General features: G+C 44.6%; 1 protein-coding gene across 1 annotated transcript in view; it reads right to left on the bottom strand.

Annotated features, from left to right (window-relative positions):
- Positions 1 to 23247, bottom strand: part of APBB1IP (amyloid beta precursor protein binding family B member 1 interacting protein) — a 102163-nt gene that overhangs the window by 34509 nt on the left and 44407 nt on the right. Inside the window, exons 4-7 of the mRNA XM_084618092.1 lie at positions 22103 to 22392; positions 17882 to 17959; positions 10526 to 10685; positions 6364 to 6485 (exon numbers count right to left, since the gene is read on the bottom strand). Of these exons, the coding sequence (XP_084474218.1) occupies positions 6364 to 6485; positions 10526 to 10685; positions 17882 to 17959; positions 22103 to 22392 (650 nt within the window). The remainder of the gene's footprint in view (positions 1 to 6363; positions 6486 to 10525; positions 10686 to 17881; positions 17960 to 22102; positions 22393 to 23247) is intronic.

Genomic DNA, 23247 nt, shown 5'->3' with positions numbered 1-23247 from the left:
AAGAGAGTGATGAGCAAATGACATCAGAAATTACCTATGTGCAGTGCCAACAGAAAGTTAAATAATCTTTATTGGCTTTAAAAAAAAATGCAAGGGAGAGCACAAAGATAGCCTTTAAACCATTACAAAAATCAACCAAATCTAAAAGAAAAGGAGTACTTGTGGCACCTTAGAGACTAACCAATTTATCTGAGCATAAGCTTTCGTGAGCTACAGCTCACTTCATCGGATGCATACTGTGGAAAGTTTAGAAGATCTTATTATATACACACAAAGCATGAAAAAAATACCTCCTCCCACCCCACTCTCCTGCTGGTAATAGCTTATCTAAAGTGATCACTCTCCTTACAATGTGTATGATAATCAAGTTGGGCCATTTCCAACACAAATCCAGGTTTTCTCACCCCCTCCCCCCCCCCCCCACACACACAAACTCACTCTCCTGCTGGTAATAGCTTATCCAAAGTGACCACTCTCCTTACATTGTGTATGATAATCAAGGTGGGCCATTTCCAGCACAAATCCAGGGTTCAAACAAGAACGTCTGGTGGGGGGGGTAGGAAAAAACAAGGGGAAATAGGCTACCTTGCATAATGACTAAGCCACTCCCAGTCTCTATTTAAGCCTAAATTAATTGTATCCAATTTGCAAATGAATTCCAATTCAGCAGTTTCTCGCTGGAGTTTGGATTTGAAGTTTTTTTGTTGTAAAATAGCGACTTTCATGTCTGTAATCACGTGACCAGAGAGATTGAAGTGTTCTCCGACTGGTTTATGAATGTTATAATTCTTGACATCGGATTTGTGTCCATTTACTCTTTTACGTAGAGACTGTCCAGTTTGACCAATGTACATGGCATAGGGGCATTGCTGGCACATGACCAATGGTGGGTATTGTAGTTGTAAGAATGCTTGATAGAGATCTTGTAGGTGTCTGTCTCTGTCTGAGGGGTTGGAGCAAATGCGGTAGTATCGCAGAGCTTGGCTGTAGACGATGGATCGTGTGGTGTGGTCAGGGTGAAAGCTGGAGGCATGTAGGTAGAAATAGCGGTCAGTAGGTTTCCGGTATAGGGTGGTGTTTATGTGGCTATCGTTTATTAGCACTGGGGTGTCCAGGAAGTGGATCTCTTGTGTGGACTGGACCAGACTAAGGTTGATGGTGGGATGGAAATTGTTGAAATCATGGTGGAATTCCTCAAGGGCTTCTTTTCCATGGGTCCAGAAGACGACGATGTCATCAATATAGTGCAAGTAGAGTAGGGGCGTTAGGGGACGAGAGCTGAGGAAGCGTTGTTCTAAATCAGCCATAAAAATGTTGGCATACTGTGGGGCCATGCGGGTACCCATAGCAGTGCCGCTGATCTGAAGGTATACATTGTCCCCAAATGTAAAATAGTTATGGGTAAGGACAAAGTCACAAAGTTCAGCCACCAGGTTAGCCGGGACATTATCGGGGATAGTGTTCTTGATGGCTTGTAGTCCATCTTTGTGTGGAATGTTGGTGTAGAGGGCTTCTACATCCATAGTGGCCAGGATGGTGTTATGAGGAAGATCACCAATGGATTGTAGTTTCTTCAGGAAGTCAGTGGTGTCTCGAAGGTAGCTGGGAGTGCTGGTAGCATAGGGCCTGAGGAGGGAGTCTACATAGCCAGACAATCCTGCTGTCAGGGTGCCAATGCCTGAGATGATGGGGCGCCCAGGATTTCCAGGTTTATGGATCTTGGGTAGTAGATACAATATCCCAGGTCGGGGTTCCAGGGGTGTGTCTGTGCAGATTTGATCTTGTGCTTTTTCAGGGAGTTTCTTGAGCAAATGCTGTAGTTGCTTTTGGTAACTCTCAGTGGGATCAGAGGGTAATGGCTTGTAGAAAGTGGTGTTGGGAGAGCTGCCGAGCAGCCTCTTGTTCATATTCCGACCTATTCATCATGACAACAGCACCTCCTTTGTCAGCCTTTTTGATTATGATGTCAGAGTTGTTTCTGAGGCTGTGGATGGCATTGTGTTCCGCACGGCTGAGGTTATGGGGCAAGTGATGCTGCTTTTCCACAATTTCAGCCCGTGCACGTCAGAGGAAGCACTCTATGTAGAAGTCCAGTCTGCTGTTTTGACCTTCAGGAGGAGTCCACCTAGAATCCTTCTTTTTGTAGTGTTGTTAGGGAGGTCTCTGTGGATTAGTATATTGTTCAGAGGTATGTTGGAAATATTCCTTGAGTCGGACACGTCGAAAATAGGATTCCAGGTCACCACAGAACTGTATCATGTTCGTGGGGGTGGAGGGGCATTACCCTCTGATCCCACTGAGAGTTACCAAAAGAAACTACAGCATTTCAAAAGAACGCCACTAGCTGTCACCTTCAGCCCCCAACTGAAACCTCTCCAACGCATTATTAAGGATCTACAACCTATCCTGAAGGATGACCCAACACTCTCACAAATCTTGGGAGACAGGCCAGTCCTTGCCTACAGACAGCCCCCGAACCTGAAGCAAATACTCACCAGCAACCACATACCACACAACAGAACCACTAACCCAGGAACCTATCCTAGCAACAAAGCCCATTGCCAACTGTGCCCACATATCTATTCAGGGGACACCATCACAGGACCTAATAACATCAGCCATACTATCAGAGGCTCGTTCACCTGCACATCCACCAATGTGATATATGCCATCATGTGCCAGCAATGCCCCTCTGCCATGTACATTGATCAAACTGGACAGTCTCTACGTAAAAGAATAAATGGACACAAATCAGATGTCAAGAATTATAACATTCATAAACCAGTCGGAGAACACTTCAATCTCTCTGGTCACGCGATTACAGACATGAAAGTCGCTATTTTACAACAAAAAAACTTCAAATCCAGACTCCAGCGAGAAACTGCTGAATTGGAATTCATTTGCAAATTGGATACAATTAACTTAGGCTTGAATAGAGACTGGGAGTGGCTTAGTCATTATGCAAGGTAGCCTATTTTCCCTTGTTTTTTCCTGCCCCCCCCCCCAGACGTTCCTGTTAAACCCTGGATTTGTGCTGGAAATGGCCCACCTTGATTATCATACACAATGTAAGGAGAGTGGTCACTTTGCATAAGCTATTACCAGCAGGAGAGTGAGTCTGTGAGGGGGGGGGGTGAGAAAACCTGGATTTGTGTTGGAAATGGCCCAACTTGATTATCATACACATTGTAAGGACAGTGGTCACTTTAGATAAGCTATTACCAGCAGGAGAGTGAGTTTGTGTGTGTGTGTGGGGGTGTGTGTGAGAAAACTTGGATTTGTGCTGGAAATGGCCCAACTTGATTATCATACACATTGTAAGGAGAGTGATTACTTTAGATAAGCTATTACCAGCAGGAGAGTGGGGTGGGAGGAGGTATTTTTTTCATGCTTTGTGTGTATATAATAAGATCTTCTAAACTTTCCACAGTATGCATCCGATGAAGTGAGCTGTAGCTCACGAAAGCTTATGCTCAAATAAATTGGTTAGTCTCTAAGATGCCACAAGTACTCCTTTTCATTTTGCGAATACAGACTAACACGGCTGTTACTCTGAAACGAACCAAATCTAAATGGATTTTCCCCAGTCCACAAAGTGGCATATGTCTAACCTAGGGATTAGTTCTATACCAAATGAGAAGTCTGTACCAAAATCAGAAACATCAGAGCTGTTCAAAAGAAAGACTAATATTATTTTTAATATTAACAAAAGTGGCTTTTGTTTTTTGTCTTTGATAGCACAAAATCTTACTCACTTTAAAATGGCTGGACTGTTTTGGTCAGACTTTCCAAAACGCAGGGCCAGACCAAGAGATGGCCAAAGTTATAAGCAACTGAAAAAGTCCCTTTTAGAATGAGCTACTTATATAACTTAAAGGCAACTTAAACTATAGGCACAAAATGAATTAAAATAAAGCTGTGTTCAGCAACTCCCTGCTACAGTATCTGGTCTGTGTGTTCAAGTCATATTGACTGTATACTAAAGCAATGATGTGCTGTAGTGCAGATGGTGTTTTTCATAATCCTAAATCAGACTGGATCTGCACAGCCCTATCACTTCGAAGATCACAAACACGAATCTGGAGAAGCCGGCAGCAGCTTAAATCAAAGCTAAGTAGGGTCCAGGAAACTAATCTTCAAACTTGGCTTCCATCATATTGTTTAACAAAGTTACTGCGGCCCATCTTCTATATTCTAGGATAGACTCTCCTCCACTTCTGTTAGCGAATGGGAGAACAGGTGGTAAGTGAGAAAGATTCATAAATATTAAATTCTTCTAAGAAAAAAGCAGCAATAGGAATGCAAGTGCCTAAAAATAGTATGTACACAAAACATTAAATTGTATAAAGTCTGTTCTTGTGTTATGATCCCAGAAAAATAAGACCATTTGTTTGAGGGACACTGTCAATTTAAAAATCATGCTCCTGTCTAAAACATTCTTACCTGCTATTGGGACATATAACAACTAACAGCAGGTACTGGGCAAAACCACTTCTCTATTTTCTGTTTGCTTGTGCATTTGACTGCACTCAGTGTATAGTCAATTTCACTCTTGTTTGTGCGGGTCTTTCACATGACAGCAGAGGAGAGAAAAACAAATTTAGAAAATAGGAATCAGATTGTAAAGCCAGATTGTAAAGGCATTAGCAGAGGGACAGGTGTAGTACCTGCCTGAAACTATTAAACTTTAATGGACTAAATTTAAAGTTCAGTGTCCCTTAAGTGGACATTTGCCTGCTACAGTCAGACACCACCTTCTCTGGACATAGATATTCATGCACGGAATTCTTCATGGTTATTAAATTATTTGGAATTCTTACACCACCTCTTAATTTTACCTTTAGTTTTAGTATCGCTGTTCTAGTTTAACCCCTCAGATGTCATCCCTTGGACAGAAACAGGAGTCCATACATTCAGGACACAGGCACCAACTCACAGGGCTCTGATAGGTGTAGCTGTCTCCCCTAGCTTATCAGTGGTAGTAGAACAGAAGCACAGAGCAGCCACTATTTGAAGCACATTGTGTAAATACTTTCAATCAGTTTTACAAAACCAAAAGGGAATGTGCACAATTTGATCCACAGGGCCTGATTCTTTCTCATTTACAGCAGTGCAAATCAGGAGATCAAAACAGGTAGAAGAGAAGAATCAAGACCAGAGAGTGTTTCAAAAACAAGAGATTAACATTTTGGTTTGTGAGTTTAACATCAGCTACCCTGGGGGAATGATCTAACCCAAATGTATGAAACAAAAGCATTTCCAGGAGGGTTTTTTCCCTCCCATATTACAGTCTTCCTCGGGTCATTATTATTCTCTAGGCTCTTTGAATTTTAGTGTCAATGCCAGATAGCCTGTTTTTTTACTATTTTCCCCCAAAACGTCCGCCTAGCATCATTGCAGCTGCATTACAGAGTGATTTCAGTCTTTCAGATGTTAAGGTGGTCTTCTTTGTGTGCATGCAACCCAATATGTGTTAATATTCCAGCCTTTAGTCATTAGCTTCTGACCTTCCATCTCAATAACTGAGTCACTGCCGCAGATTCATGGAGCAGCCTCTTAATGTGATTTCCATTGCACAGTAAATTATATCACAAATGGGTGAGCGTAATGATGTGCACGTCCTCATGAAAGAGTGGAGATCTGAAGATGAAAGCCCTATTTTGTACGTATTTTAAAAAGTATATTATAGAAACAAAGCGAAGGATAAATGTTGGAAAGGACCTATATTGTATGACTCACTAACTTTTGTCAATGGCTGCTAGCATTAGCTGGATAGCATGTAGGTGGCAAATGTGTAAGGGATAACATCCTTCCCCCCAAAAATATATAAACCCAATTAATCTTTAGATGAAGGCATGTTTAATAGTTTAGAAGCATGTTTAATAAGTTATTGTAAGTGCTTACATAACTTGCATGTGAACTGTGTCATGTTTCTCTCTAGTGGCTGATCCACAGAGGATAACAGCCTACTACTAGTACCAGCTAATGGAGCTTCTCCTTTAGCTCAAGTTGCAGAGGCCCATGCTGCAGTGCTGATGGTCTTGTGTTCAAACACTGTTTCTGATCTGCATTCGTCTTTACATCTGAGCCGTGTGTTTACCCAATAGCTTTCACCATTGCTCCCTGCAATGAAGCTACACAATTGGGGAACTGAAGGTCTCATTTTTAGCAGTGTAGACAAGGCTTACGAATATACTACAGAGGAAAAGCTCTCTTGTGTGTTTTTTCCTTGTTACTGAAACCACAGATTTGTTTTTTCTCATTTAGAACTGGCTGAACTAAAGCCAATAAAACCTCTAGCATGCATAGTGTAAACTAACCCACATCATTTTAAAGTATTTTGCCAATATCCCGTTATCTTACCTGGGGATTTTTGAACACAGCGTATTTTTCATTTTTTTCCAAAAACAGAACCTTATTTTCACTGTCCCGGGTCCAGTCTGATAAGACTTCAACAACATTTTCATGGTCTTCAAAAAACCTTTCTACAGAGACAAGAAAGGTCAGCGTAAGATAAACACACACTCCAGAGGCAGCAGACAGAAAGTCCTGTCTCGGAATATAACCATTATCTTACGTTCATTCAAGAAGTCAGAGCCCTGCAGTCCCTTCCTGTGCAGAGAAGGGAGCCTCACCTCACAGAAGAGGTGGAGTGTGAAAGGGCAAGGCAACTCTGTAGCATGTAGCTCTGGCATCCCCTTGGTGCTAGCTCCATGTGTAGGATATAGCACATGTGTTAGGGGGCACGGCTAGCCAGGTTGGGGCTGTAGTTAGTACAGCTGCTCTGTATCGAGTGTTTTATAACGGGCATGAAGTAAGTTGTGAAACTGAACATAGATTAATGCCTGCAGAGCCAGCATTAACTTGCCATGCCCTGCACAAGCCTTTTATCCTTGTTTCCAAAGCTCTGATTGCTGACGGCGTCTTTCTACGTCTCTGAACGGACACTGCAAGGAGTGGTGCAAATGCTGTGCCACTGGGTGCGCTTGGGCATCCTTGTCCCTAAGCAGCTAAGTCAGGGTGCAGCAAACCTCTGCAGGTTCCCCAAGAGCACTCTTGCTCTACTTTCAATAGCCATTGGTGACCCCATTCTTCAGACAACTTGGACTGTACTGATGCGGGAGGCGATGAGGAAGCACATTCTGATGGCCTTTTCTAGTGTTTCATACCCTTCTCAGACCCTCCCTCAATCCCTCAAGTGGAAGGGTACGATACAGTCCATCAACACTCAATTCTGACGATTTAACAACTGTGTGCTTTCAGACGTTACAGAGGCTCAGCTGGGGAGCCTGTCTCAATGTACTCTGTTGTTCCTCAGCAACACAAAGCACTGTAATACTTTTAATAAAGCCACTGACAATGTAAACCACTGTATAATTACAGGTAAGGAACAGAAGGGTAAATTGTGTCCTAAAAGATATGAATGTAACTTGGAAATAACTTTCAAAACAGTGGCCCTAGCAGTAATCCCAGCCACAAGGACAGTACAGAGGAATATAGTCGCCTCTAAACCGGGGTACAAGTTCATTATGTGGTTAAATTGCTCTGATGCAAAATACAGCCCAATGTAAACAGTACCACAGTAAAGCCACAGAAAACCTTCATGAAATTTTTCAGTATGCAATTTATCTGAAGGAATAGCTCATTTCATTTACATACAGTCTTACATAAAAACATATGTACAGTACTCTACCAAAGATGTTCTGATACACAAATAGCTTGGACTCTTTTTGGAATATTTACTCACTAATTTGAAACGTTGGCTTCTAGGGCTTGCTACTCAAAGTAATATTTAAAAAGGCTACACTAGAACTCTCATGCAGGGAAATGGCATAGAAGAGTATAGTTTCTTTGTACAAATGTTAAGATTAGAGCTGGCCAAAACATGGGAATTCCAGTTCACAGGAAATTTCAGGTCCATTCCAAATTGGAACCAAAACAAATTTTTCTAAATTTCCCATGAAACAGATACCTGAAAAAAACTGCTTTGTTCCCTGAGAACCTGACAGCTGCTAAATGAAAATAGCAGTGTGAAACTTACCAGAATGTCATTTTTACTCAGCAGCTGCCAGGTCTCCCAGGGCTCTGGCTCCAGGGCCGCCCCACCATGCAGACTGCTCTGGGCTGGGGACCCCCCCAGCTTCCAGACTCCCAGCCCTGTTGGCTTCCTGGGGAGCCAGCTGGGTCAGGAGTCTTGAACCCTGGAGTCCCTGATCCCAGGCAGTCCACAGGGCAGGGCTGCCCCAGAGCTGCAGACCCTGGGAACCTCTCCCCAGGCTTCCAGGCTGTCTGTGGAGCTATAAGCTGATCCTCAGTTGAAGCCAGGGTTCATCCCAGGGCTGGCTTCTGGCTCCACGGCAGGGATCCTAGCCTGGCATGGCAGGGCTGCCCCAGAGCACTGCACCCTGGAAGACTGGGTTTGTTGGAAGCTGGGCAAGTTGGCAGGTTATGGGAACCTGCCTGGTTCACTGCGAGTTTACTGAACTCGAGATCTTTCTGTGAATCATTTTGGGTTCAATGAAGTGTCATTTTCTGATGAAAATCTATTGTAGTCCAGTAAGTCTGCTTAATCAGAATGTTAATGGTACTATTTTAATCCTGTGAACAAATGTACAAGGGGGAATAAACAGCAGACTGCATTTTAAAACATTTGAAGAGAATTAACGAAACCTCTTTCTGCTACAGTATATTTCACACCAGGGGAAACCGAAGACCTCCTGACACATACTGCTCCACCCAATCCAAAATACCCTTCTACAAATGATTAAACTTTATATCCAGCTCACTTGGTCCAGAAGATAGGGCAGTGCAGTGAGATTCAAGAGACTTCAGTACTATTCCTGCCTTTGTCATGGACCTGCTATATGACCTTGGGCAAGTCATTTCCCCTGACAGGTTCTATCCTTCTACTTAGATGGTAAGATCTTATGTGCAGGGGCTGGGACAGTCTCTTTTTACATTAGTACAACGCCAAAAATGATGGGGCTCTAAATACAGCTGGGACTTCTATACAGCAAATAATTTCTATTTCTTTAAAATGTCTGAACACCAATCCTAATTTCTTTCCCTGTGTTTTCCCCAATATCCTCTGCCTCTGGCTATAAGGCAGGGGATTCAAAATGGCATTTCAGATCATACAAACACACAGGTAAACACCATGGTCCAATGGTTATAGTAGTTCAGGAAAGAATTTGGCCCTATGCTGCCATCCAGTGTTCAGGGATTTCTATCCAGGTCAGACCAGACCAGAGACAGCAACTTCCCAAAGCAAGGAAACACTCTAAAATTATTCAAAGTGACATCTGTGACATTTCTTGTGCCATTTCCAGTCTCTCTCTAGTTAAGATAAGCAGGTACAAGAGAAGATGGCAATATTGCTTCATGTATCATATTAATGGGGTAGAAAGAGTGGATAGGCAATTACTTTATCTGCCACTCCCAACAGTAGATGAATATCTCCATGTTCAGAGGCACCCAGACTCTTTTCTAACCATTCACCACATCTGATTTATAGTGCAATAGGATAATTATTCCTGGGACTTTTTTAGTACATGAGGTTGATGTTAACTTTCTTAATACATTTTCAAATCTGCGTTGGCTTATTATGGCTAGGTGAGTTTATACATTTATCGTTCTAGGGGCCATTTTCAGTTTGCAATTTCTCCAGGGCACTGCCCCACTGGGAGAAGGTCATGGCAGCATTTCTTTCTTCATTAATACATTTTGAGCATGGCCCAGAGACAGACATTTGTGATAGTCCAGAGGGAAAGAACCTTCCATCCCATTCAGGCCTGGAGGCCTCTTTGAAACCACATTGATTAAATTGTACCCATTTGTGTGAATTCTTACCTAGCTGTTCCCTAGGGGCTCTGAGGTCAGCCGAAGCAGGCACGTTACTCTTTGGGTCATGAGGCACCACCAGCTGAGTGGCAGCCCTACTGAAGAAAAGGAACACTATAGCGTACGTGATCTGTACTTAAAAAAGCAGCCACAGGTGAAGCATATCAGAAATGACTGACATGCTGCTCAGAAATGTTTGCTTAATTACAGCACTGCTGGCCCAAGCGAGATCGCTCTGGCCAACAGCACTCCACCACTGTACTCTCTCATCTAAGACTTTAGCTGGTTTTTTTGTATAATCATTCAACTGGTTCATTTTGTGTGTGTGTAAAATCTGAATAACGAAAACGGCCGTTAACAGGGAGTCTCCATGGTCTGCTGCACTGAGGTGTGGGAGACGCATTCCCCCAGAGTGACAGAGGCTCAGTACATTACCACACCGCAAAGTTCCACCTACTGGGTGGACTGGTACTTTCTGCATCACTTTGACAGCAGGTAGTGATGGCATTCCTACAATTCAGACAGACTGCTTCAACAGTGATGCCTCCAACACAGAGAGAGAGCCCATAAATGGATACTGGGAGCAGGGAAAACTTAGAAGTATAGTCTCACTTTTAATAATTATCAGTACCATAGAACAAACATACCATAAGTCCAGATAGGCCCTTTGCCCTATGAAACTTACCAATTTGTAGTTCTGGGTATATTTCATACAGACACCAATCCACCTTGCAATCACAGTGGGTTTTCTCAAAGAGGTTGTCTAAAACATCTCGTGCCACCTGCCGTTCATCCACCATCAGGGACTTAGTACTGTTATCATTCATGTGCACCTTGACGACAAGCTGAGTACAGAGTCATATAAAGTCAGTTAATTTCAGCAGAGAATAAAAAGCTAGGCTGGTCAAGAACCTGCTAAAACAGATAAGAAAGATTAAGGCTGAAGGTTATTACAGATTCAAAAGGCACCACGTACTACACTGAACTGGGAAAATAATATATCTTGGGAGCTTGTACATTCTGTTGGCACCAAAGAAAAAGATCTGTTGTAAAAAAAGAAAATTGAACTTTGTATTGGGCGTAACTCAAGGAAAGGTGAAATGGTGCACAGAGAGATCGCAGAATTTCAACTCTAGTCTAGTACAATGAAGAAAAATGCTAGGCAGAATAGCCAAGTACAAAGTGCCCTTAATGAAGACTAGAAAGAAACAGTTACTTATGTAATGGTAATTCTTCAAGATACGATGAAGATCCGTATTCCACTTGGGTGTGCGCATGCCCAGCATGCCGGAGACTGCGGATTTTGCCCAGCAGTACCCATAGAGAAGCGGTGTTCATGCCGCATTGCCATAGCCCCTTCCCCTTCACTTCCTTCACACCAAACACCCACAGACTAGACTTTGATGCAGAGAGGATGGAGGGTGGCTTATGGAGGACACGTCTGTATCACATCTTGAAGAACCAGGTACAGTAAGTAACCATTGCTTCTTCTTTAAGAAGATGCAGCCATGTATTCCACTTAGGTGACTAACACCCCAGGAGACAGGGCTCAGAGACTACCCGAACAAGCATGGCAGAACCGCCCTGCCAAAACTTGCATCCACCTTGGAAGATGCGGTAATGACATACTGGGTCACAAACGTATGTATGGACAACCATGTAGCAGCCCTGCTGATGTCCAGTATTGAGATGTCACTGAGGAACGCTACTGCTGTTGCTTGTGCTCTCATAGAACGAGCTCGCGCCCGCTGAGGGGGGGCATAGCCAAAGCTATCTCATAAGCAGTCCTGATAAAGGATTTCATCCATTTAAAGATCGTCTGTGAAGAGAGCATTTGACATGGTCATACGATCTGCATATGAGGTGAAGTGAGGCAAAGCACAAAACTGTTTAGTCCTGTCCAGATAGAAGGCTAGAAATTTTCCTACCCATAAGATCCATTCATTCAGTGTCCTTATCCTTGGTAGTGGACTTAAACCTGCCCTGCTGGGCTCTATTGTTCACTGAGGTTACAACTAGGGAATTTGTGGATGTATGGAAGTAAAAGCTCTCAAATCCCTGCACTAGAATGAAGGAGCATGTCTCCATGCACTTTGCTGCAAGGGGTACCAAAGCCAGTGTGCTCCAGCAGGCTCAAGGAGCACAGCCATCAGAGACTGAGATGTAGGCAGTCTGGCCTAGTAGTCAGAGCAGGAGTCAGGTCAAGTGGGCAGAGCAGGCATCCAGGTTAGGGAACGAAGCCAAGGATCAGCACCAGAGCCATCAGGGGTCAAGCCAGAGTCACAGTCAGAAGCCATGGTCAGAGCCAGGACTGGTAGCTGAGGATCGGAGGTGAGGTGTAAGGGCAGGAGGAGAGGCAAGGATCAAGCACAGAATAGGAGCATGGTGGAAACAGGAGTGAAGGCAGGGGTAAGGAGGGAGCCAGGAGCAAAGCAGGAAACAGGAACGGGGTTGGGTGCAAGAGGCAGGCAGAAGCAGGGTCCAATGCAGCCACAACAGGAAAGCACAACAGGAAAGCACCTCTTCCTCCTCCTGGCTTAAATAGCATATCTGGACCAATCTCCAGTCGCCAATGGGCGATTCTCCAATCAGAACTCCCATGGGTGGTGCCTTGGCTGGGGCTAGTAGCTTCTCAGCCCACCAGGTTTAAGTAGCCATGGGGTGAAGGCCAGGATGTGGCAGCTGTCTGGAGACTCCCAGGCCTGAGTTCAAGACCCAGGACATTACATCATCATTAATAGGGAAGATGATTCTCCCAGGGGCAGATGGCTGCAGGATATCCAGTAATTTGTGGGTGTTCTTCTGCAGGAACTCTGCTTGGATACCTAGAGGAAACAGTCATGTGCCACAAAAAGTCCTGGTATGCCTTGAAATCCTCTGGAACCAAAGTGGAGGAAGAGCCAGGCAGCATGGAATCATCCGGGAACGAAGATGAAGCAGTTAATTGTGCCAGAGCTGGATTCTGCTCCTGGACTGACTGACCTGGATGGGATGACTCTGGAGGTGCTGCAAGGGGAAGGCTCCCCAGTGCCTGGGCCTGTAGCAGATCAATGGTCACCACCACAGACGTGCCTGGAGATCTCGCTTAGAGAGTGAGATGAGGAGCATCCCATGGATTCCATGGAGGCCACTGTTATGGATAGTGCATTGGTGACCACTAGGTGCCAAGTCAAGGGCTCCCATCCTGACGGAGAGACAAGCGCCAATCCTGGTACTCATAGCACTCCATGAATGCCCCCTGATGCAGGTCAGGTGATGGAGAATGAGAGGAAAATGGCATCGAGGTTGGGATCTAAGAGCCCCAGGCTTCCAGGGATAAAGGTGGAGCTAGCTGTGAGGGTGCGACCAACTGTTCTGACTTGTCCATAGCCCAGAATGACAAGGCAGCTCGTGCTGACGGCGGAAATGGTACTGGCTGCATCGAGTACTCCTTCATTGTTTGTGGTGTGACGTACTCCATATGTTTTATAGAAATATGCTTATGAGTGTAAATGATGCAACTGGAATATGCTTTATTCAAAAGGTCTCTTGTAAGGTATCATTACAAAGCTTATAATCTACTGAGTGTGTTCATCCTATTCGTATGAATGTATCATTCTTATATCTAAAACTAGAAATATGAAGTATTACTCTGAGGTCCTACTGTAATTATGTGAAGTGTGGGCCATTAACGGTGGCTTAGAATCTTGATGGCTTCCATTAACTAGGACAATTGGTTGTAAATGGCTCTGTTTACTTGCAGCCTTCCCTTGTTCCTGTGAATCAGCCCAGGAAGAATAGAGGCTTGGGGTCTCACAGGACATGTGAACATGTCACATGATACTGAAATCCATCTTAAACCTAGTGCTTTTCCTTTTAGAAGGAGGGGTAGAGACCCAGAGAGACAAAAGATTCTGGCCTTGTGCCAAAGATATAAAAGGGGGTGCAACAGAACAAAGGTGGTTCTAGCCATGGGAAATCCCCTAGTTACCACCTGAGCTGGAACAAGGACTGTACCAGGGGAAAGGATTGGGCCCAGACTAAGATGGAGTCTAGTCTGTGAAAGAAGGGATAGCTCAGTGGTTTGAGCACTGGCCTGCTAAACCCAGGGTTGTGTGTGCTATCCTTGAGGGGGCCATTTAGGGACCTGGGCCAAAAATTGGGGATTCGTCCTGCTTTGAGCAGGGGGTTGGACTAGATGACCTCCTGAGGTCCCTTCCAACACTGATATTCTATGACAGAAGCTTATTGGAATGTCTCTGGGGGTGAGATTTACCTGTATTCAGTTTCTTAAATGTATTAGGCTTAGACTTGAGTGTTTTGTTTTATTTTGCTTGATAACTTACTTTGTTCGGTCTGTTATTATTTGGAACCACTTAAATCCTCCTTTTTATATTTAATAAAATCACCTTTGCTTATTATTGAACCCAGAGTTAGTGATTAATACCTGGGGGAGCAAACAGCTGTGCATATCTCTCTATCAGTGTTATAGAAGGTGGACAATTTATGGGTTTACCCTGTATAAGCTTTATACAGAGTAAAACAGATTTATTTGGGGTTTGGATCCAATTGGGAACTGGGTGCTGGAGACAGGTAACCTGCTGAGTGGTTTTCGGTTAAAGCCTGGAGCTTTGGGGGCGTGGTTCAGACCTGGGTCTGTGTTGCAGCATGCTAGTGTGTCTGGCTCAACAAGGCAGGGTTCTGGAGTCCCAAGCCATCAGAGAAAACGGGCTCAGAGGTAATTTCAGCAGAACAGGTGACAGTCCCAAGGGGGTTTCTGTGACCGAACCCATCACATCTGGTAACGGCACCAGTGTTGATCCTGAAGTGTAAGGGACTGGGGCGTAGGCAGTCTTGCCTACTGGTCACAACTGGGCTGAGGTCTGCCCACCAGGGACAGTAGTTGCCGAGCAGGAGTTCGAGGAATCACATGAGTCAAAGTCAGGTTGGAGTCGAAGACCAGAGATCAAACAAAGCCTGGTGTTGCAACAAATTGCAGTCTGTGTGATTGCCCAGGCAACTTCCTGGGGCAACCGTTAGGGTTAAAGAGGGTGTTTGGCCAATCAGAGGGCTGCAGGGTACTGTCACTCTGGGTTTCTTGGGCAGCACTTCCTGCAGGACCTACTCCCCACGGTGCTCCCTGGCTGTGCCTCTGCATGGCCTCCCAGTGGGAATATCAACTGTTCCAGACTCTGCGGACCCAGGGTCTAGTCCCCAGATCCTTACACCAAGTCAGCAGTGGTACCGAAGTAATTGACGGTGCCATGGTAACACTGGCAGTGCAGGTTGCAGGGATGCTGAAGACTTTTCCAGAGCACTGAGCTTGGCACCAGCTCCACTTTCACTCACTGTGGAAGGGACACATCCAGTTAGAGTGCCAACACTCACAGGTTCAGGAGCCTGTCCAGCCACCAGGGCTATAAAACACAAAGCCTTGGAAAAGTCCTGGACCAAGGGCAAGGCCAGGACAGAAAGGCAGAAAAGGTCTGTTGCCGCCCCAGATGCTACCAGTGTGGAATCAACTGGTGCTGGCATTGCCCTCATCGGCACCAAACTCAATGGATGCCCCAGGGTCAGAACCAGAGTTAACAGTACAGGGTCTCTGACCTCCTTATGAGGTACCAGGGAGTGGTTGACCGGGACCTGTTCCATCCCATGCACCAACATTTACCCCATGCTGATCCACATGTCTTCTGGAGGATCAGTCCCCACATGACCTGGAGGGGCCTTTTCCTCAGCGCACCTGATGGAGAATGACTCCTTCATCTCTTCAAAGAGACGCCAGCTCCAGGATGTGTAGCAGCAGCACTCTCAGAAACCACTGGCGATCTCCGATCTCATGAGGATCTTCGTGCTGAAGCAGTCCACATAGCCGCTTCAGACAAAGATCCCACACCACCTGCACCCATTTGGTCAACAATCTGCAAATAGAACACCACTCCTTGACGTGGGCTTCGCCTAGACACAGCCAACATCACGTGTGGGGATCATTGTTGGGGATGGCCCCCACACATGACAGACCATATTTAGAGGAACTGAAGAGAATCGGGGCAGCATCACCTCATATAGCCAAAAGAGGGGCTACGATCATGAGATGCAAGCATCGGCCCTCTATGGGCAAAATTCTCTGGCTCCGGCGTGCTGGGGTGACACACACCAAATTGGAATACATGACTCCATCTACTCGAAGAAGAATATTGACTTGGATGTTTTAGACTTAAATTAGGAAAAGAATGGAAGAAACCTTGCTATGCCAATCAGCTAACCTGGGTTCATGTGCTGCAATGGTGGATACTAGTACAAGACTGCAATAGACAGATCATCACTTACAGTGATTGACTGCAGAAATCAAAAGAGTTCATTATTCCTCTTGAAGCACTCTTTAAATGACAGAAACAATATGCATGTTTATTATGAGGGGGAAAAGATTAAAAAATTGCTAAAATATAGAAGTCAGAGAACTGCGAATACACAGTAAGAAGAACAGTCAAGTCATCCACTTGCACTGGAAACAGCAGAACAATTCCCTGCCGGGAACCATATGTTGAAAAATTGGGAGAACTTCTCCCAGTGCTGTAGCTTTAGTAAATACTCATTTTAAAATGTTTGCATACAAGACTCTGCAGCAGAGCAAATCTCTGCTAAAGCAGAGGTAATACCACAGAACTAAGAGCAACCAGGAAAAGTCCATACAGACTTTTGAAAAGAAGGACTTGGAAAAGAGCTCTGTGTAAGCTTGAAAGCTTGCCTCTTTCACTGACACAAGTTGGTCCAATAAAAAATATTACCTCACCCACCTGGCCTTGGAAAAGAAAAGCACATCAAAAAGCTAAACTGTATGTTTGCTCTGATTTCAAACCCCAAAATGTTTTTTCTAAAATAAGGAGCCCAGCTGTGGTGGAGAATATGCAGAAAGTATGTTGGACATGCATAATCTAAAACACGTTTAGGAAACAAGGGAAAGTAATGTCTGGTTCCAGTTCTTTGACTGTTCACAAATATGCCTGCAGTGCTTTACATCATTTTCACAGCTCTACGCCACAAGGTGTTTAACAGCCTCTTTTTAGAAGTGAAAGAAGATTCTCCCTCTCTAATTTTGCTTTAATTTTCCTTAAACTTCATAGTATGACACTAATTACAGCACAGATGGTATTTAGCAACAGGAAGACCATCAGAGTCTAACTTCTAAAATACTCTGACTTTAAATATTTAATATCTTGCAAAAAACAAAAGATGCAAAATAAATTGTTTGCCCAAAAGGACATCACTTGTTATGCAGGTAAAAGGGATAATATGGACAGCGATTATGAGCAGAGATTTCCCTTAACATGTCCTCTGGGGAGAGTGTGTGCATCTCTGTGGGAATTGTTTCAATTTAGACACCCCAAAATTCATAGGAGACCTGCACCATGTGTCCACAGGCCCTATAGGCTCTGGTCTCTGGCAGCCTCCTCCCCTCATGCCTTACTCAAACTGGATTGTAAGGGTACAAAGCTGAACAACTGCAGCTCCTGTTGAGTTCAACTGGAATTCTAGGTGCTCCTGAGGGTCAGCCCCTTACTGTACTGCCTATATCTCAAAGTGCCATTAGGGGATTTAGCAATGCAACTCCATTGGAGCGATCTGGCGAAATCCATACACACTGCTTTGGAAAAGTACAAGTTAAAATTTTTGGTATCAGCTTAGGGTGATTGCATAATATTTGGTCATAGGTTCCAATTCCTTAAAACAGATTATAAGGATATGAGCTTTGTTCAGATAATGGAACTAAGAATTAAAACCTTTCTCAGTGCTTTCAGAGGTAGAGCGATAGAATATTGTTTCTCCGGTACATGACGTAAAGTACGAATACGAGATAGTGCTAAATGTACATTTTAAAATGTACAAAAAATAAAGGAAGGATATGAAGACAAACGTTATAAACAATAAAAAGGAGTACTTGTGGCACCTTAGAGACTAACCAATTATAAACAATGTATTACAATGAACTCTGACATACATACATATACACACACACACTCAATTGCATGTTAAGTTAGAATTTCAATATTTTAAGTCCTACCTTTTTAACCTTCGCTTCCTTCAGCTTTTCCAATGCAAGTTTAATCTTGTCGGCTTTTGCTTGTGCCTCTAGATCTTCCTGAAATAACAGCAAGATATTCAGTAAGCTTTCTGTTAAATAAATGAACAAAGTGCCATGTTTGCATGCAAATACCTGTTCATAGTTATTTATACCAACATCACAAGGCCTATCAAGGGAAACTTCATTGGCACAGGTGCCAGCTACAGGAAAGCAATGGACACTGATGGCTTAGCCCCCGTTTGCCCCAGACTTAATTCTGATTCACAAGACAAAGGCTCTCTGTTGCCCAGCCATGGATCTCTTACAGGATAGTGAGATGATTTAGGCAATGCCTTACAGATTGCTGTAGAACATGGAGACAGGTCTCCCCTATGCTCTCATGGAGATAACTAACATACAGTAGGTGTAGTAGTAAGGTCTGAACTGAACTTGTACAAAGAAAAAAGTGATTGCACCTCGGGAGGCAGTCTGGCTGCTGAATGACACAGCATTGTGGACAGTAGCACGGAATAGCAAACTCATTGCCTCTCAATTTATGCCTTTTAGGGCTCAGAGAACACACATCTCCAGGATCATATTGACCACCTTGTTTGCAACCACGTCATGCACAATTTGAATCCCAAGTCACTGTAACAGCTAGAAGTGCCTATTTTCCTTTGTGGTTGATATAAAGATTGGGACTGTTTCTCTCCAACATGAACCTTCCAACAGTTCTCCATACCTTCGTCACCTCGCAAGTAGATTATTGTAATGTATCTTTATAAGGGGCTACACTTAGGTTAGTGACCATCTGTGACTTCTGAGATCATGATGGGCTACTAATGCAACACTGAGACCTCGGTTTCCCTCAAGATCCTCTGCCCATTCCCCAAATTCAGGGCTGCCTCTCTTCAGTTTTCCCCCTTCTCCTTGCCCTCAGGGAAGAGTCTCTAATTTGTAGTCACTGGTGATCTTTTCCTACCTCCACGACTTCTTTCTGAAGGGGTGGGTGTTTATTGCTATGACAACTGGAGCCAAATCCAGCTTCCAATCAGAAAACATTGGGAGGCAGTTTCTGTCCGAGTGCACTACTGAACATGCTAGATCATCTCAAAGAAAATACTCACTGACTAAGACAGTAAAGCAAACATCCATGTTTAATCAATTATTTCCCATTCCTTTTGTGCAGTGTTTCCCTCTGGCTCTGACACTGCCATTCAGTTAATAGCAATATATGACAATATTGCATGTGGACAGCAAGCCTCGCAATTAAGAGCACATTAAGATGTTTGCAGCATCTCACATAACGGGAGCACTCTGAACTTCAACTAGGTCTAGGGAGGCAGGCAGTGTTTTTGTGCAGCTGCATCTGTGACCAGGAGGCCAATTAAGGACATAACTGTGCTTAGATTCCTTTAGACTATCATCCCCATTTGCTTGCAGAGCGTTGGAGATTTCTGGGAACAGTGGCTGGAGATCTGACATAGCACACAATCTCAAAGGAACTCTTTTCATTTGGGGAAAGAAGAGGGTGAAGGAAATGTCTTGCATCCTTCTGTGATGGGGTGTTCATCCCACACAAGGCAGAACAGATTAAATTAAGTTAATTAACCTGATAGACTGTACCTGGGGGGGAGCTAGGGATTGAAAGGCTGATTGATGATGGAGCCCAGTGGAGAAGGAACAGGTGGGGCTGGTATAAAGCCAGGAAGTTGGCAGAGGAAAGGGACTGCAGAGGAAGTAGGTTGCTGTGACTCCTGGGAGTAGGGTGGGGTGGATTTGAGGTTTAAGAGCTAAGTAGTCTGCTGTTATTCCTGGAGAGGGGGGAGCCAGAAGCTGAAGGAAGGAATTCAAGGTAAGAGTAACAGGGTCCGAGGGAAAACAGACCAAAGTTTCTGCACATAGGGTCCCTGGACTGGAACCTAGAGTAGAGGGTGGGCCTAGGTCCCCCTATCAGCCACTGGGAGAAGTGGGGCAGACTAAGCAGTGGAGCAGAAGACTGCTGATACCCCAGAAGGAGAGGACTACAGTGACTGCGCCAGAGAGGCAAGTCATGAAGAGAGAGTATCCTGAGTTGCAGGGAAAGAGGCGCCAGGGAGCGTTAATGAGTGGCAGAAGGGGGTGTTGGACCTGGAAGGAGCTAATCCCTACAGGAGGAGGTGCCCTAGTGGTGAGTAGATCCAGTGACACCTTCCCTAAAGAATTCCTGTTAAGTCCAAGCCTCTGCTGTTGTGGCCTAAAGATCTTATTTTCTCTTCCAGCCATGAATACCCTAGGATGTTCCACAATGGAGGATTATCCACAGGGAAGCTATCACTGGGGATCTGAAACCAAAGAATTAGAGCCCGATCCAAAAACCCACGGAAGTGGATGGAATATCACCCACTGACTTCAATTGCCTTTGGATCAGGCCATCAGTGAACGTGGAGTCTGCTCAAGCAATGGTCTCCCCAAAATAGGGTGGAGGTATGTCTGTAGTCAGCAAGTGAAGCTTGTCCTAATAGTGCATCTTCTGTATTTGTTTATGTATTTTAAATAAAGGAGTTCAGTTTTCAAAGCTAGCTGGCTGCTGCCTTTCACACACACTGAAATTACTCCAAAATTCAAAAGTAATTTTAAAATAAGTAACCATCTTTGAGGTAGAGAAAAGCAAAGAGTGGAGGTCCTCCCACATGTTTACAGCTTTCATTCTTCAGACAGCGTGCCTATCTCCCTACACAGCAATTGCAAGTCAGTTCTATCCCTCTAACTGCCTGTGTGTCTGATCAATGAGCTCCCCCTCACACAGAATTTCTATTCTTTATGCTAAATGTGTCTACTACGGATTATCTCAGTGTTGTGCTCCTTCCACGGTCAGTTTGCTGTGAAGTTTTTAAACTGCAATATGTTGTTTATGCTTCTGTGCAGAGCTGGCCTTGGCATTTTTGGGTGGTCCTGCAAACTGTATCTCACTACCTTGATTCCCAGCTTACCAAATAACAAATGACTCCTCTCTATCATGGTCATATCACTATGCACAGACTTGCCAGAGGATCTGGGGAGGGGTAGTAAAATTATTCTTTGATATATCCCTCATGTAAACAGCTCTATTTACATATCCTGTATATGCACTGGGAGGGGTAGGGGATCTTTAGGATCTCCCCACAGCTTGAGAAATGGAGCCTAGTGGCTTGCACTAGAATCAGTTCATATAGTTTCCACGGGCTCAAGCAGATGTTTAAGACAGACAAATGTCCAGAGGTCACTAGGCTCCCAGTCACCAAGGGTTGTGTCTGCATTCTGCTGATTTTATAGTGCTTTATGAACATTAGCTACTTAATACCTGCACTTAGCCTTGTGAGGCAGGTAAGTAGGATTTGTCCCCTTTTACACCTAGCTTTTCTGCCTTAATTTCCCTAAGTCACTTGACCTAGAAGAGCAGAGGGAGACGTGGCAGAGCTGGGATTAGAATGCAGTCCTTTCTTGATCTCAACCCTGTGTTCAGTCTACGGGAAAATGCTGCAGTTTTACACAGTTGAGCAGGCCCTCCTTATGGCCAGAGGTCACACTAGCTGCTGAGCACAGGAGCCAAGTCAGTTGCAAGAAGCTGGCCAGAGCTGACAATAATCCTACTATTGTACCATTAGTAGCAGCAGCCTGGGCTGTAATTAATTAATCTGGGGCCTTCCCAAAAGTCTAGGGACCTCAAGATTTTCACAGACCCTAAAGGCCAGTCGCAGGTGTCTATAAGATGGGAGGAGGGGCATGAATACCTTACTATCTACTAACTAACAAACCAAAAAAATCAGTGACAAGCTTCCTGTCCTAATAATCAGTTTTCATTAATCGATGGCTGTTCAAATCTCTCACCACAATGGCCAGAAACACTGAGATTCTCCTTTACAAGCCAGAATGCGATCATGGCCACAGGCTTTGCAGGTCCCAAAGGTGACCTTTGCCTCTATATAGCAGCTATCAAAACTTTCCTAAACTGTACTAACATGTGTATTCAATTATGAACAGTGTCACTGTAGGCTGGTCCATTCCAACTTGACATGAAATATAGCTGTTGTTATTGCCTGCTCTGTAATGGGCATCTAACATTCAACAGTTTATGGCTGTTTTACTGCCAACATTTAAGTTCATTCATGGCTATTCTTCCTCATTCCTACTCAAACAGCCTCTACACAATTACAGCACAAGGTATGGGGATGTTTGGTACAAGGTTCCTTCAGTGCTTACCTGCGTGAGTGGTTCAGGAGGAGGCGGTGGTAGTGGGAGGTCGAAATCAGGATCTGGAGGTGGAGGGGGCAAGTCATCCTCAAAATGTCCAGTGGCAGTAACAGGGACATTTGATTTATAACCAGAAGAAGCAGCAGCACAAACACCTGTTGAAGGCTGAGTGACTGCACTTTGTGGGTAGTGAGAAGTTTTCTGTTCTTGTAATGTCTTCTGTTCAACTTCACTTAGGTCTGCTACCAGATCAGCCATTAAAGCATCCAAGTCATTGTCCTCCAGTGCACTTAATGATTCTGTTAAGAAACGCCCCCCCCACCACAAAATACTTTAGAGAGTGGATGACATGAAAAACAGTTTGCACTCAGCTCAGTGAAAACTAAACTGCAGAGGAGGATGCTAATTGTAGAGGTTAAGGGAAAGGGGACAGTTTTAAAAGGGAGACTTTCATTTGGACTCTACGGAACAGGTATATTTTGGGGATAAGTATTAAGCTGATCATGCTCCAAGATAGACTAGAAGGGAACTTTCCTTTCTAAAAGAACTATATTAGTATCTTAGGCTTTGTCTACGCAGGAAATGCTCTCACACCGACGTAGCTATTGCCACTCGTTGGGGGTGGTTTAATTATGCTCTCTCCTGCTGGCATAGAGTGGCTACAATGAGACCGGACAGCAGCACAGCTGCAGCGGTACAGCTGTGCTGCTCTAAGGTCCACAGGGTAGAGAGCAACCCAGGCATGTGTGTGTCTGGAGCGCCAGACAAGAGGGCCTACACACAGCAGGCCCTCATGTAACCAAGCAGCCGAGAACCAGCCCAAAGCCTGGGAGAGACAGACCACTGACTGGGGACGTCCCAGCACAGAAATCAGGAGAAGCACTGTGCTAGGAAGGAATCACGTGAGATGGACAAACCGGAGCCAGACCTAGCATCTCTGTTGCCCAGAGCTGCACAGGACCACGAGCAGCGCAGCTTGTGACTTTGCACTGGGAGAAGGAGGGAGGCTGCACCTAGTTAAGTGGGGAGGTTGTCGCTCTGCGTGGGTTTGCAGAGAGCGGCAGACGAAGGCAACAGAGGCATTTCTTGGGGAAAATTTTACTGGAGTCAAAGTTGACCAAGAGTGCCCAGGACTCCCTGTTGGACTGGAACTC

The sequence above is a fragment of the Lepidochelys olivacea genome (assembly GCF_965140295.1).
Source record: "Lepidochelys olivacea isolate rLepOli2 genome assembly, chromosome: 2".
In the NCBI taxonomy this organism is placed as follows: domain Eukaryota; kingdom Metazoa; phylum Chordata; order Testudines; family Cheloniidae; genus Lepidochelys; species Lepidochelys olivacea.
The sequence above is the reverse complement of the archived record's forward strand: the minus strand, read 5'-3'. Positions and strand labels throughout refer to the sequence as shown.